The 15,784-nt window shown below is 36.2% G+C and overlaps 1 protein-coding gene across 1 annotated transcript; it reads right to left on the reverse strand.

Annotated features, from left to right (window-relative positions):
* Window positions 1–558: 558 nt before the first annotated feature.
* Window positions 559–15,580, reverse strand: SLC51A (solute carrier family 51 member A). The gene is made up of 9 exons (XM_072408270.1): window positions 15,399–15,580; window positions 11,780–11,874; window positions 11,001–11,155; window positions 10,075–10,148; window positions 9,639–9,797; window positions 5,895–6,006; window positions 4,038–4,184; window positions 3,616–3,721; window positions 559–1,120 (listed from the first exon to the last, which is right to left on the reverse strand). The coding sequence occupies exons 1-9, from the start codon at window positions 15,563–15,565 to the stop codon at window positions 1,005–1,007; spliced, it is 1,131 nt and encodes a 376-aa protein (XP_072264371.1). The 5' UTR covers window positions 15,566–15,580; the 3' UTR covers window positions 559–1,004.
* Between the last annotated feature and the right edge of the window lie 204 nt (window positions 15,581–15,784).

Consider the following 15,784-nt stretch of genomic DNA (forward strand, 5'->3'; position numbering starts at 1 on the left):
ATCTCATGTAATGCAAACCCATTTAAAGCAGGTGAAATGCAGGTCCCCCATCCATCAACTCTTAGTGTTAAATTGACGCCATCAACTCAGAACCAAAGTTTGTCATCACTGGCTCTAGAAGTATTTATGCCTGATTAATTACTATATACTCCCTTCACTTCAGTGATAAGGGTTCGAAGGTAGGAGTTGCCCAAGTGGGTCCTAATCTCTATTGACTTTGGTGTGTCAGAATTCCAACAATTAAGTTATAATATTGATAATTTTGTAAAGGAAGACAACAGGGGCAAAGGAGTATCCGGCTCAAAAACCTAAATAGGCTCAGAAACCTGTTAAGTAGTAGTGCAGTGAGTATTTTAATTTGTGGTTTGTTTTAAACATTTATTTATTTTATTCATAGAGGAGCAAGTTAACAGCAAAGTGTGTTTACTTGAAATTAATAATATTTCAGGACCACTGCCCAACTCCCTCTGGTTTCCCTGATGAAACATTTTCAGTGGTGCTTAACATTCACATTTTGCAGCACAATGGAGTAAAATATACACGCTAAACATTTAAAAAATGTTTTTAAAAAGTTTATTTTTTCATGACTTGAAGGATTGTGAATTTATAATGGTTGAGTTAGTTCATAAATATCTATAAAAGGGCTTTGAAATCTGCCTTTGAGGTCTGGTTCACATCTATGGGGCATCGATAGCAGGGTGAACGGCAAGGTGTGTTGGGGTGCTTTTGATAATTTATTAATAATTCATCACAGTGGACCAGCATTGGTTACACTGGTTACTACCTGACATAACATGGAAGGTCCCACACAGCATAGATGTGAAAAGAGCCCCAAGGTATGTTGGCCAGCTTACCATTCATTTACAACTGGAATGGTTGCCATAGGTTGTCACAATTTGTACACAGTTACTGCACTTTACCCCTTTTGTTAATAAGCCCAAAAAATGTGTACATAACTACAAAAACTGTGTGAAGCGCATAATTGGTACAAGCAGCATCATTGTTCACACAGCCAGCGCCTTAGATGTATAACCAGCTTCTTCATCCTTCCTTCTGTAAGCAGTGCGTGCCACGATAGTCAAGATAAAGGTCTCTATGATGATCAAATGGCTGTTCATCACTGAAAATAAAATGTTAGGATGTCAAGGTTACATTTACCAGATAGATCCAAAAATAATTGTTTGCATACAAAATAAACCAATTGCAGAATATTCACAACAAATCAAATTGTAATATTTCTGACAATGGATTTACAGTTTTTGTTTATTTATCTTAAAGGTTGCATATAAATATTAGTGTATTAAAAGGTGTTTTAAACTACAATTTAGAACTGAAAGGCTGGAGTATACTGTATATACTTGAGTATAAACCAATATTCTTTAGAAAAAGAATAACTGTTTTTTATGGGTCACTAGATGGCGCAGTATCCTCGTGTAAAAAGTACAACCAACTCAACTTCTGAAACGGTTTGTAAGAGTTTATAACACAATGCCATCTACTTGTGGGCAAAAATAATGGACAAAATATCATTTGAAAACTGGTGATCCATCATACCCTATTTAAATGTACAAAATACTTAAACCTGTAAAACGAATGGTGGAGACAGCCCATGTGATATTTTTCCCCATTTAAATGTTTTTATACATAAAATATACTGTATGTATTTTCATGTATGTATTTATTTTTTGCATTTCTAATCATTACTGTTTTGAATGTTGCTGTGGCAACTGCATTCTGTGTCTTAGGTTTTTACTTGAGTCTATGTAGTTTTCTTGTTTTTTCAAATATAGATACCCAGCTTATACTCAGATCATTTTTTAATTGAGTAGTTATAGTTAAATAGTAACTCTCAGTTTTTGTTTTAGCAAGGAAAAAGTTTTTTTGCCTGGTACTTCAACTTGGAATACGTTTTTCTTTTCCTGAATAATGAAGTCATGATTTTCTCTAAATGGGACATATTCCTCAAAAAAAAAGGGGCAGGCATCCCCTTTGTTAGGATCTTTGCTAGTTTGGTTGTTGGTATAGGAGTAGTTCTTCAGATAATTCTCTAGTACAAGAGCCTCAGAAAGAAAAGTAGTAATGGAATGCCACTCCAAGATGTCTGTCTGGATTGGATGAAATTCACCAGCACACTTTGATTAGCAGATAATAACTCTTTTAATTATTGTGACCAATGAGAGTTGTCTTCCCATTCTCAGGTAAGGCAGTGCTGTTTTGTTTCCTTGTTGGTAAGACTTCTTACTCCTGAGATAATGTTTCCCAGCACAAGAAGTCAAACTGCACAGCAGAGACTCAAAATGGACAGCTGGTGAGTATTAGAGAAATGTGATGTGCAAATGAACCTTTGCCCAGTTTAAAACTGCCTGAACTTTATGTGAAAACCATTAAAGTTGTCCTTTCATAAAGTTGTTCCCAAACAAGCATATATTTATTTAAGCTACACTGCAAATACTAACCAAGAATTTGACCTAGGAACAGGATTGCATGTTGTACACTAAAAACCAGGCTACTCTATTATGATGTGTGATTATGTAGAAGCCAATGAAGTGTTTTTAAGGTTTAAAAATATATGAACTAGAATCACACTGGCTTACAGTATATTTGGGTGATTGACCACAATTACAGAAATTATAGTTGCAATCAGTTAATTTAAAATCAATAAAATGAGAATGATATACACACACATATATTTTTTGTACATAACATTAAAACGCCAATATGTTCCCCATAGTTTGTGTTGAACATTAATTCAAATTTACATAAAAATGTATTTTAGAATAAATGTATACCACTTAGACTAGATTAAAAATATCAATGAATCCTAAAGTAGTTTGAATCAAGGAAAACCTATAGTGCTTTTGCACATAATTTTTATCATAGTCAGAACTTAACAAAAATAAATATTCCTTTTTAAGCCTGGTTTATAGGAAATGTTTTATATAAATATTGTGGACTCTTCTATCCAGCCAACAGGTTGAACTGTTTTTTATCTTTTCTGCATTGTAGCTGACTTGCAGCCTAAACTAAAATTTACACTTCAACAATGAGTAGGGGTAAGCCTCTAATCAGACAGATCTTTACAAGGTTTTAAGTGTTTGTAGAAAGCCTGACAAGGTTTTACAATAGAGGACCTGAGAAACAACTGCAATTAGGGCACATGAAGGCAAATTGTTCAGGGGTTTTAGTCCTTCCCTGCTCTACTAAAGAAAATATTTTTCATCTCTGTCTGTGTTGTGGTTGGAAAGTTCTCCGAACTCTCCGCCTAACAAAATGTGGTAAGTTTGACTTCATCACAAGGTTTAACTAGAAAAAGTTATAACAGAATGCAATACACTCACCATAGCACACATCATGTGATCTAATTGACAATACATTCACAACTCTTACCTGGGAGGTGCAGGCTGTTACAGTCAAAAGTCAATAAAACAAGACAAATATTCAGGAGTCATACCACTGAGGATAATGTCTTTCTAACACGGCTTCTCATTAGAATCCTAGATAATATGTATATAAATATATATAAAATACAACACATACATGTTCTTCAACATGAAAAAAGGCCAAAGTTAATATAAATGTGAATATTGCTATTTACCAAATCAAATGGATACTTACAGTTGGCTCTGGCTTTATATGCATAGGGGGGGACACATGGAAGAACTCCAAAATTGCCCAGGAGATTGAAGATTGATGTTTGTAAAGTGGTGAGGATTAGAAGAATCTGGAATACCAAGGAAGACAGAAAGTTAGGATTATGCCATTATCACCAATATTATTAAACCAACCAACAATTCTAGATCTGATAGAATTATCCTAATTAACAGAATCCAAGTACACTTAGAATTTATTTAGATTTGAGGTTTCCGGGAGTGATTTAAGCAATTCCTTTAGGCAGGTTCTGCATATTACGCTACAGATGTGTACAATATCATACCAGCAAGTAAAATCTCACCTTGTATGTCACAGAGAATGTGATCTATAGGATCATGTTATTGAAATTTGGGATACAAAACCTATCGGAAGAAAAAAAAATGTACCTGAAAAACTGCAAATTTTGTTCCCATATTCTTCTCAGCCTGGTGAACTTTGGCTTCTCTGAAAAGTATTCCAATGGGCCAGAGTGCTATAACTGTACAGAAACCAAGAGTAATGCTCATCCAAAAGGCAATACTGCGACTTGATAGCTGGAAGACACAGTAAACACAAAACCAACCCAATTTTTATGCTGTTATTAATATTTTTTTATGAATGTTAAATTGTCCTATTAAAATAACTAGATACCACAACAAATGCATCTATTGTATGCCTGCAGTATAACCTAGCTCTGTTCTGAATGTTTCTCCCCTTGCATTGTATAGTTTTTAAACTAAAAAATGTATGTAAAATGAACACAGACACATAATACTGTATACACATAAATGTGAAAGAGCCCTAAATCCATTCTGGACACTGCAGATTGTTGTCTTTACATTGCATGCCTAACATTCATGATGCCACAGTAAACCAGGAATAAATACGAACACTTTCTAATTAATTGTATTATCATTCTGTCATTAGATTCAAATGATATTTGTGGGGTTATCGTGCCAGCTAACACCAACTAGGATGGGTTACATTAAAGCACTCAGTTTGCATTGGTCATCACAGCTAAATTTTTGGACCCCAATTCTTGATCAGGATATGCAGACTTTAAATTAGCTAAATATGTACCAGCTCAGCCTGGCCGGGGAACACAATTAAAACATTCCAGGTCATGATGCCCTTTTCTCTAGTCAAACCTAACAGAATTAAATCAGATGTTAACTGACCACGCACTGCAATACTACAAGCATATAACTACAACACTTTTTAATGTTTCCTCAACAAAATGTAGTCTAAAATATGACATTGTGGAGTTTATTCCTTCTCTGCTCTTTATTCTTTTACAGTATACAGTTACCATCACAATTAACATATTTGGCAGGATTGTAGAGTTCTTCTAAACCAATGTCAGTTTCTATTCCCTGCCATCTGTTCGGGAACATCTCCCTCAGTGTATAGGTGATGCCTTTCTTCCAAGCATCTCTTCCACTCTGTATTTTACTTTCCAAGGGATGTGACAGATCAATGCTGGATTTGTTGTAGATGTCAATAAACATGGAGAGGGAAATATGAATAAAAGGAGACAAATACTGCACAAATACTATTATTTGTTAGCAAATGTTTTCAGTCCTGGACCAGATCCTTTTCAGGTTTGCTGGATCACCCAGCTTCACTGATGAAATGGTATCCTCTCCAGCCTTGGAGAGCTAATAAATCAGATCCATTGTGCAGAGCATGACATGGCAAGTCCATTATTGAGAAAAGATTATCTGCATGGAGCCCTTAGAAAATACTGGTGAATAGTTCTTTGCCCTGCGTCTCCCTTTTTGTGTTAAAATTGCTGTTGTTCTTAGAGGCTGTATGACAGTGTATATTAATGAAACAGACTCTGTGGTTAACTAAACAAATATCAGGCAAGTAAACCTACATTCTATCACAAATAGCCACAAATGTTGTAGGTAATGTCTGTAAATGCGTAATATAGGTCTTTTGATATAAAAGGCAAAGCATGTTAAAGCAAGTCAAGCACCTTCCCGAAGCAATAAAAAAAACCAATGAAATTGAGAAGCAAAAGGTGTGGAGCCAGACCTAATCAGTTTGCATTAACAAATACTTGTCAGGGATTTGGCTTTATAACTTAATTAGCAACCAACATATATGTTCTGGCAGATCAATTAAAAACTGAAAAATAAAGGAAATTGCCTGGCAGAACTATATAAATTCACTTATATTCTATTTTTATTATAAAAAAAAAATTATAGCACAATTGCACAGTATTTTCCCAGAAGATTAAAGAAGTAAAAACAACTCACATCCTCCGGATTATAAATTCCATCAGCTGCCAGAATCATACCAATGATATTAAAGATTGGTTTCAGAAAGGCCAGCTGGAAAACACCCAGGATAAAAAGGTTCAACTTCCTCCTGCAAAGTAAGCATCCACATTCAGCAGAATTAATGAAGACCATCACTGTTATACTCAGCTCGTCAGCAATCTGGGGATTCTGCAGCAGTAATCCATTAGATTCATTAAGAATAATTTGTAAGAGTATCCTGATGGCTCGTGCAGCTCATTACAAATATTTCATAAGAAGTACACACTCTACTAGATGTTCACTACAGCACAGTTCTGCTACAGGACTTGAAAGCCATTGCTGACATCCCTGTGAAAATGTATTTTGTTCCAGGTCTGAATTTAGAATGCACTGTAGCTACTTTCCCATCATAACAACTAAACAACTAGCACTTTTTCTACAACGACTAAATTTACTCAGTACACGTGTCTTATGTAGTAAAAAACGTTTCACTTAGGGGTCATCTCAATAGCTTGATAGCTCTATCCATTGGTTGGATGTCCTGCTAAGTTAGTCATTTAGCTCCCAGCATCTGCATCTTCTTAATAGCCCAGAATGTATGTAGAAATGTGGGCTCAGGGTTCCCCAGTTTATGTACTGCCAGTGCCTGCTCTGATCTAGTTACAGTTTTACCACCAAGAACCAACGCATTAAAGGAAACTGAACAGCACAGAGTTATGTTTGAAGGAGATGCCGTACAAAAGACCTAAGAGAGGTCCCAGGAACCTGGTTTCTCCAACTGATTCAAGATTTGATTGCATCCTTTAGTCACATCATTTTGTTGCTGTGCAATCTTCACACTCTAGTGTTTGGGGGTGAAGCCACAAATTTCCATGAAATTTGAGCACACTGATCTGTGTTGGTTATAAGGAAAGGTATTAATATTATTATTATTATTAATATTAATATTATTATTATTAATAATAATAATAATAAAAAGCAGTATTTATAAAGCGCCAACAAATTACACAGCACTGTCCATTAGGGGTTGCAAATGACAGACAGTTACGGACAGTGACACAGGAAGAGGAGAGGAATATAAAAAAAGTTAGCCTAGTGATATTAATGTACCTCCACTCAGGTTATAGACTATGGATTCTGAGTCACAATGTACAAAATTTGTAATGTTTAACTTTTCATTCATTTTAACCCATGTCATGGAATCACAACTATGTATTGTATATTACAGAGGATCTCTAGAATACAGGTGGAGAACAGTCATCCAGGTATTGTTCATATACTAATTAACAACTTACAAAAACAACCAATGTAATTCAGTTACATTTCACGTGCCTTCCAGGTAACTTGCATAGATATGTGTACGCTGTCATTGTTGATCCCCTTCTAAACCTTTCAGTTACCCAGCTCTCTAGTTCAAATACTTTTAGTCTAACTAACCAGAAACATGAATAGGACAAGTCAGAACATCCAGTATACTTTGTTCCAAGTTGCTGATTGCAGTCATTATATAGGTGTAACTTTACATTTGTAGCCCGCAGCAAAACTTAGATGGCCCATCACACCCATGCCTCATGACTCAGTGTCTTTTGATTCTACTGTATATTTCCCCCAGCACATCTACTTGCCTGAAGGCAGTGTTGCTCCCCTATTCAGCATACTTTTGATCCCCATGAACCCCTTTGGGTACTACTCAGTTAATCATGTCTAGTAGAAGACGTGAGCATGGTGCTGTGATAGAACGGCAGTGCTCTGCTGGAGAATAGGATGGGTTTGCAATGTGTGCTTTGGGGCTTTTAATGTCTTTTTGGCCATGTGCATTTACTGGTTGCTATTAAAGAGTTATAGAGCATAGAACCTGATATGGACCTTGAATTGATATGTGACATGCATGGTATTCATTGCACAGTCTCTACAACATTTCAAAGGCTCCGTCCTGTTTAGTTTAGGGCTTTTGACAACTAAGGGACCTAGTAGAGGAAATGTTATGTAGTCCTATTCTTTTATTAGTTCCCCTCTGGCTAGTAAAAATCTGTCACCATTGTTATTTTTAAAAGGCAGCATAAACTGGTAGATTTCCTGTAAAATTTGGCATGGCTACCTCCTATTGATGGCCATCTTAAATAATCAGAGGGTGGGACATAACGTACATTGCTCAGCACTAGAGGGACTGTGCCATTAGTTTTCCTGTGGCTTGCTAGGGGTATAGTTAACCACCAGTCATTGTACTAGCCAGTCAGCCAGGCAGCTAGCATTTGTTTTAGAAACCCAGGCCAGTAAGTATAGATTACATATTTCTCTCAGTACATAGTCACTTTAAAATAAAATCTAGAGCTGTTTTGTTGTTGCATGCTCTTGAATAATTGCTTGAGAGCAGGAAGCGCAAGAAGAGGAAATGATGTGGGCACAATCTGGTTTCATTACATTATGCCTGTGATGAGTAAGCGTATGAGTACACGTACAAAGAAAATCAATAAAATATATTGATGTAGTTATAGAACAAGAACAGCTTTATACTTTTTATGGAAGGGTAGAAGGAACAAACTGGAATGAACCGCTTTTTTATGGTAATATTGAAAAACATACAAAGCAAATACAGTCTAGCCATTTGTGAGTATAAATGAGATACAGAGGAGCCAAAATCATGAACCTGTTCCCAATGCTGGCATGCTATAATCTAGCTTTTTCCTATTATGTTCTCCTGGTGATGAAGCCAGGAGTAGGGATGGAAAACTGTGTCCTGTGCCACCTTCATACAAAGCTGGCCCCTTTCCTCAAGTTATGTGGATAGAGCTGTACAGGCGGTAGATATAGGTGAGACAAGTGCTGATCAGCAGTAAAGAGGAGGGTTTGTACTGATGACAATGCTGGGAGCCATCAATGAGCAGAGCCTAAAGTATATTTAAGGGCAAACAACTTTTTTCAGTATTATCATTTTTTTTATTGCTGTCCTCACTAAAAATATTCATCCCTGTGATGGCGCTTGCTACACATCGAGACACAAAGTGACAAAAGGTAATAGTGACAACATTTTTTGTTGTCATCAGAGCAATGGGTGAGTAAAAATTCCACCAGATGGGCCACATGTTCATGTGACCCTCCTCTAAGATGGTAATTCCATTCACTTTAAAATTTCCAGGACATCTCTCCAGTGGGACACAAAAAAGCAAAAATGACTTGATAATCCAAAACCGACAGGCAGATATGCATTGTCGGTCTGATAATGTAAGGACCACCAGGTATTTATTACCCGGTATTATAATTTTTAAGATGTTTGGTGTTTTTTAATCAAATCCCTCAGTGTGATTTGTTTTTTAATATTACTTTCAGTAAAAGCACACAAGTACTTTCTGCATAAGGGCCTACTGTTGGCTGTGTCCACCACCGTGCGCCACCCCAGCTACTTACTACTAATACCAATAAAAGTCTACTATCAGTGCTTCCTAAATCACAGTCCTGGAACAAGGATGGAAAGCAGGAACAAGAACTTACTGGCACATTCTATTCATCAAGTTTGTTTTGAGACATTACTCAAATATAGTAAACCCAAAGTCAGCAAGGCAATTACTATGTTTAGTAGGAGCCCACCAATGGCAAACTTCATATAGTTTTCTGTGCTGTTTTTCTTTAAAGAACTCTTATTACATGAATCAGAATGACATTCATAGTATTGTGGCATATACAAGCACCCCTCCCTCCCCTACTTACAAACATACCAACATGCCTACCATACAGTCTCCTTACTTGGTGATTTTAATGCGGGGGAGACAGGGACAGCAGCAGCAGCATGGCCCTGTGTTGATATGTACATCTGTGCTCTCAAGTTTCTTGACAAGGGCATCTTTTCCTCCATAGCCTTCAATAATAACCATCAAGATGAGGTAGAAACAAACTGCAAAATATCTGAAGAAATAGTTGAAGATGAGTTGTCACATGGAAAACATTTTGCAAAGTGAACTATTAAATTCATAATTCTACTAACAGGATTCTGAAAACTATTCAAGGGAGTAGTCTAAAGGTAACTTTATTCCATTTATTTAGACTAAGCTACTTCTTAAAGTTATTGATACCTTTGGTTTTGCATTTACAAGTTTTTATTTATATATAATATATTTATAGTTTAGAAACTATCATCAGTATGTAAAGCATATGCAGTTTTCTGTGTGTAACTGGTACTTACGTGCCCAGAGCAATATCTATAAACCCAGTTGAACGTGGAATCCACAGACCCAAACAGGTAAAAAATGAGATAATCTACAGGAAAGACACCGACTGTACACACGGAAGATTTTCGCCCGATAATTGGCCGATGCCGATTATCGGGCGATAAAAATCTGCCGTGTGTACGTAGCTTAAGGGTTCCAACACAATGGCTGGATCAACAGATTAGTAATGACAAAGGAAGACAAATCTACTCATATTGCAGTTCAGAAAGGACAAGGAATATGTGCAATGAAGTTTCACTCTAAATAAGTAAAAGCACAAATATTAAGTAAGAAGCTTGAATGAGTTTATAAGAGTAAATACAGCTGTCACAGTGAACTTTATTTAAGTCTGAGCTTTGATAAACACCTTATTTATCAATAAACTTTTAAAGCTCAAAAGAGCATCTCTTACAATAATACTTGCAAGTCTGGCAATAAAAATAGTCACTACAACATATTTTTCTTCTATGTAATTGTTATGCATAGGTGAGGGCAGGGGTCCCCAGCCCACTGGTGGCCGACTGATTGGAGGACCCCAATTGGGGGGGTGCCACGGCCAGAGCCGCGGACCATGTCTCCCGTACACATCGCAGGCTCAGGGCGGTGGGGGGTTGTGTCCCCAGACATCGCAGGTCTGAGTGGGTGGGTTCTAGCATCATGACGTCACACTAGGGAAGTTTCTTCCCCTTTGAGTGACACCTGGCTCCCGACACATGCGTGGTCCACAGTCTGTGCATTTAGTGGTCCGTAAGCTCCGAAAGGTTGGGGACCACTGGGTTAGGGGTTGCATGGACTATATATAGAGTTTAACAAAAGGCATTGATACAGCTAGTGAAGAGGAAGTTTAAATATGTTATTACAAATCTATTCACAATATTCTGTATATTGTAACATTTCTTACCGTGGGGGCTGCACTGCTCCATAAGAATGTTTTTCTCTTTACCATACACTTCACTTTTCTCCTAAAATACACAGCCTCTTCCAGATAGAGAATGACTGAGATAGTGGAAAGGATAGTAAGAATTCCCATAATACAGAGCTGCACTGTGTCTACCACTAAAAACAGAGAACAGTGATTAGATTACAAGAGGAAGGATGGTTGTAATATTATTGATGATGTAAAACAGATATCACATGCAGTGGAAATGTATTATTCAAAGCATACAGGGTCAAAATCATGAGGTCTATTTATTAGAGATCAAAGTTATCTTTTTGTTAATACAGGCCTTCAAACTAACAATCTTCTGAATGGTGGCACCTCCAGAGGTTACATGAAAAAGAAACCTTTACCTTTTGGCTCCCAGGTGTCTCTCTTTGAGGTGGACAGCTGGAGAACAATGTTATGGATATGACTTTGTTATCTATTTTTCTTGCAATGTAGGAGCTTTTTTTTTGGTTTTTTTTTGTACCTCATTAGAGTGTGGGTAGAAATTAGCAACATTTATGCAGGGGTTGTTTTTGCCAGCTAAAGATGCAAACGGTAAATATCAACAAATGAATGTTTACATTGTGATGACAGCTCTTACAGTGTAGGGAAAGAACAGCTTATATTTGCACATTTGCTTATGATCTCTGAATATAGTAAAAAAAGCTGTTCTAAACTTTAAATCTGTGATCAACAGTTAAAAGCCTTTTAACAAACTGCTCTGAGGTTTGTGCAATAATTTATATTAGACATACTGTATGGTAGCTGTGCTGCTTTTGGAGGTAAAGAGAAGCATGCTTTGGGTATGCTGCGATTGTTCATCAAGAAGAAAACAAGCTTTTCAGAAAACCTAAAAAAAAAAATTTAATCACAATAAACTAATTAATACATTGCATGGGTAGAACACAACTTTAAAATTTTACTTTTAATTTAAAAACAATGTTGTTACATTTAGTCACTAATGCAATACAGTATAACTGTACCAACATGGATACAACAAAACAGGGGTAAGCAAGCATGGACAGATGCAGAACTACCTAAACAACATGAAAGATCGCAATGATAGCACTGTTTTTGGAGATAACCCAGCAAAGCCCCATTATAAAGTAAGGAAGGTCAAACATAAGGAATGTTTAAATAAAACGTTAAAAGATTACAATTTCATTGTAAAAATGTAAAGGTATCCTAACTATTTACGCTTCAGCTTAGCTGGCTGTCATTTCTGTCCTCCTAAAAATTCTAGTTTGAATGCCTATTACACAGTAATGGCTTATTAGGCAGTAAAGGCAGTTTGTGGCCTGACACGTGCACACTTATATAACTATCCCTTTAAAAACAAGTATACTTAAAATAAGTACAAATAATAACTGACCGATATTTTCTAATGTTAAAGATTCTGGAAAAAAAAAACCATGGGAACAAAAATATATATGCATAAAAACAGAAACATTGTACTTTATGTAATAACATTAGTGGTCATGTAATGTAATAAAGCATGGAAGTTACCAGATGCAGTGTTTCCTGGAGTTTGCAACACATCATTGTTAACTCCTCTTACATAAAACCTGAAATGTTTTGTAATTTTTGCTCATTTTTAGTGCTAAACTAAAACTTTTTGTTCAGCGTTGTCTTATAAATAAATAAATGTTCTGCGACTCTTTTAAATGTATCTGCCCATGCCTAATACATCTTCTGTGTTCCAATGATCAATGTGCATCTGGGCATTGTGTACATGGACAGGAAGGAAGTGAATCATGTTTTCTCAACGGTAACTGGAAATAGACGAATTATAGTAGTATAGCAATATTTTAATGACAATTCCAGGAAGTATAATTCAATCTCCTGATAAGGTTCAATTTGAAAATGTTTTTATTTTGTTAAAAAAAACAGTTCATCCAAATTGATATTTCTTACTTATTTATTACTTCTGATTTTTTTCATATGTTTTGGTAAATCCAGTAGTAAAATCATTGTTTGCCAGTCTTGGTTTTGGATTCTTGGTTCTTCTGCCATCTTGTTCTTATTCCTCCTATTTCTATAAGCTGTAAGAATGTGGGAGCAGTGACTCCTCTACAATATGTATGCACTATTGGGAAATAAGGTGTGGAGATCTCATCAGCAAGGCCTATAACATGCCATTAGGTCAGGCATGTCAATTTCCAATAAACAGTGAGTCAAAGGACTAAAACTTTCAAAAAGATACATTTTGTCTGCTGTTACCCATTTAGTTACTTCCAGAAAAAAGTATATGGTATTTTGAAATTTCAAATTTAGCTGGGATTTAGCTGCTGTAGTCAGCTCTGCAATTATAAAAGCCAAAGGGATACCAGCTCAACATGTCCTCTTAGATTGTTTGAAGTATATGTAAACCTTGGCAACTGGGCTACCTATCTGATAGACCCAATAGGCAGTCCAATTGGCAACTGAAGGAGCTCACTGGGCTGGTTGACTTGTGCTTATTATTATTATTATATATTTATGTTTATAATGAGGCAGTGGCCTAAGAAAATGCTGTTACTGGTAGAATTCCCAGATAAGAAACTTTTTTCAGATTTGCAAAAAAAGTATTTGCTTAATAAAATGGCCCAAATAGAATTGTAAAATTGGTGAGTTAGATAACATATGTTTACACTCTCTTGCCCCAGTAACAACATTCTCACCAAAACTGAATGTGCAAGGTAAATCTCTAATAAGCACAATATTTTCTGTTCCTTCATCCCCCATGTAAAAATTATTAAATACATTTATGTCCTCTTTAGATATCTTTTTTTTATTCTTGTTAATTCAAGTTATATAAAGCCTCCTGCACAGAAGTATTAAGTATTAGGTAAAAAAGAATCATGTAAGATTTTATAAAAGATGATTATATGCTAAGGGACTATTGGAAACGGATAGACCCATGTTCACTGTGTCATTGCATTAATATGCACATTACCTGGGTTAACTTAAAAGTCTAAAATCAAACACCACTTATTTGAGTAGGCATCCTCACTCTCTAAGGTTCTTCTCCTCTGTGCTAAATAATGCACTCTATTGACAATAATCACTCAGTTGGCAAGGAAGTTGTAACTAAAATCATGCCAGAAAAAGATGGCCTCAGGACTCAGTAGCTAGAGGATTAAATTATATTGAGGTCGAAGTCAGTGGAACCATGCCATAGATATTATCTTACTCTATTTTAATGAATGGTTTTATCACATCCAAAATCGGCACAGCTAATCACTTAAATTGAGCTCAACTTTTCCCATGCAAATAGAAAGGTGTGACAAAGGTAAGGTAGACTGTCCCAATATACAACCCCAAGCCATTATTTCCAAATGCTGCTCTTTGTGGTCATATTTTTATTGCATGGACAAGACAGCAGTATATTTTAGAAGGACAAGAAATTACTATTTGGTTATCCTAAGTGCACAGGGGAATTTAGGAATTTCTTGTTATGCAGAGGCAGGCTATATGAAAACCAAACATCAAAACCTATTGAGACAAACCATATTTGATGTTTGAGTTTCTTGCCACGGATGATGGCCCCTATATCTTATAAAATGACAACCACTTGTTTTTAAACAGAGATGACATATTCATTAATCCTGGCCATTTAATCCTGATTTATCTCTGCTTAAGTATCTAGTCCAGTGGTTGTCAATTTATAAAATATAGGGGGCCTCAGCTGTGGCTACTGAATTCACCAAAAGACCATATGCAGTGTACAATAATTCTTATGCTAGTGAGGTCTATGAGAGACATACTAAAATAAAGGATGGTCAGAGATGTTGGACATACTGCAGAAGACAGTAAGACTGAGGACATATGAGAATATTGCTATTATCCTTTTACAAATCAATGCTCCCACACCTACACACCTACTGCAGGCTGCTGGAGACCAAGGAACACACAATAGGTGTCAAAGGGGTTTATGTGGCTCCCAAGTGTTTTATTTACTTAGGTCAACAATTGTGTACCTCAAGCACAAAAAAAGAAAAAAAATCACATATTATGGCACTTGCAGGCTACAAAGATTTATATAGGTAAGTTGTTTAGGTATACCAGAAGAATAGTTATACAGACAAAAAATAATAAAGTCCTAAAAATGAAAATCTCAAATGTCAGTAATCGGCCCACAGTAATATGATGGCATAGAAATGAAAGCGGCCCCACTGTGCATTGATTTTTACTTCCTGGGCATCAATATATGAAACAGTAAGAGGAACCTGCAGGACAAATGTTCTTTCATCCCTGCTAACTTGAAATATTCAGATTGACTGCTTTTTATCCAAAACTTTTAGGAGGAGGATGACTATCTGAATGGTTAACTACAATAAAACAAAACCTTATAATACATTGAGGATAACTCTAAAGGTAAGGCAGTAAATCTACCTTTTGTCCAGTTCAAATTCATCTTGGGACTCCATAATCCAGATGTTGCCCTCTCTTCCTCTGCTGTCCACAGCAATGACGTGCTCCCCTCTGCTGCAGATGGACTTTGCCAAGCTTCTGCAGTACCTCGATAGCAAGCCCATGACTTTGAGGTCAATGATCTCCATTTACATTTCGTAAATGTCCGGGGCTTTTTTTTTTACTGTAAAACACAATTTTATATTAGAGCTAATTAAATCAGCTTAAAGTAGCTCAATATATGTGAAAATAGGCAACTGGTAAGGTTCGGCATTACATTAACAGAAAAACAGTGAATTGTGTTAAAAATCATGCATTTAGCAAGTTTGTGCAATAAACCATAGTGATGGCTTGTAATTCAGTTATAT

The sequence above is a fragment of the Pyxicephalus adspersus genome, chromosome 4 (genome assembly GCF_032062135.1).
Source record: "Pyxicephalus adspersus chromosome 4, UCB_Pads_2.0, whole genome shotgun sequence".
Classification (NCBI taxonomy): Eukaryota; Metazoa; Chordata; class Amphibia; order Anura; family Pyxicephalidae; genus Pyxicephalus; species Pyxicephalus adspersus.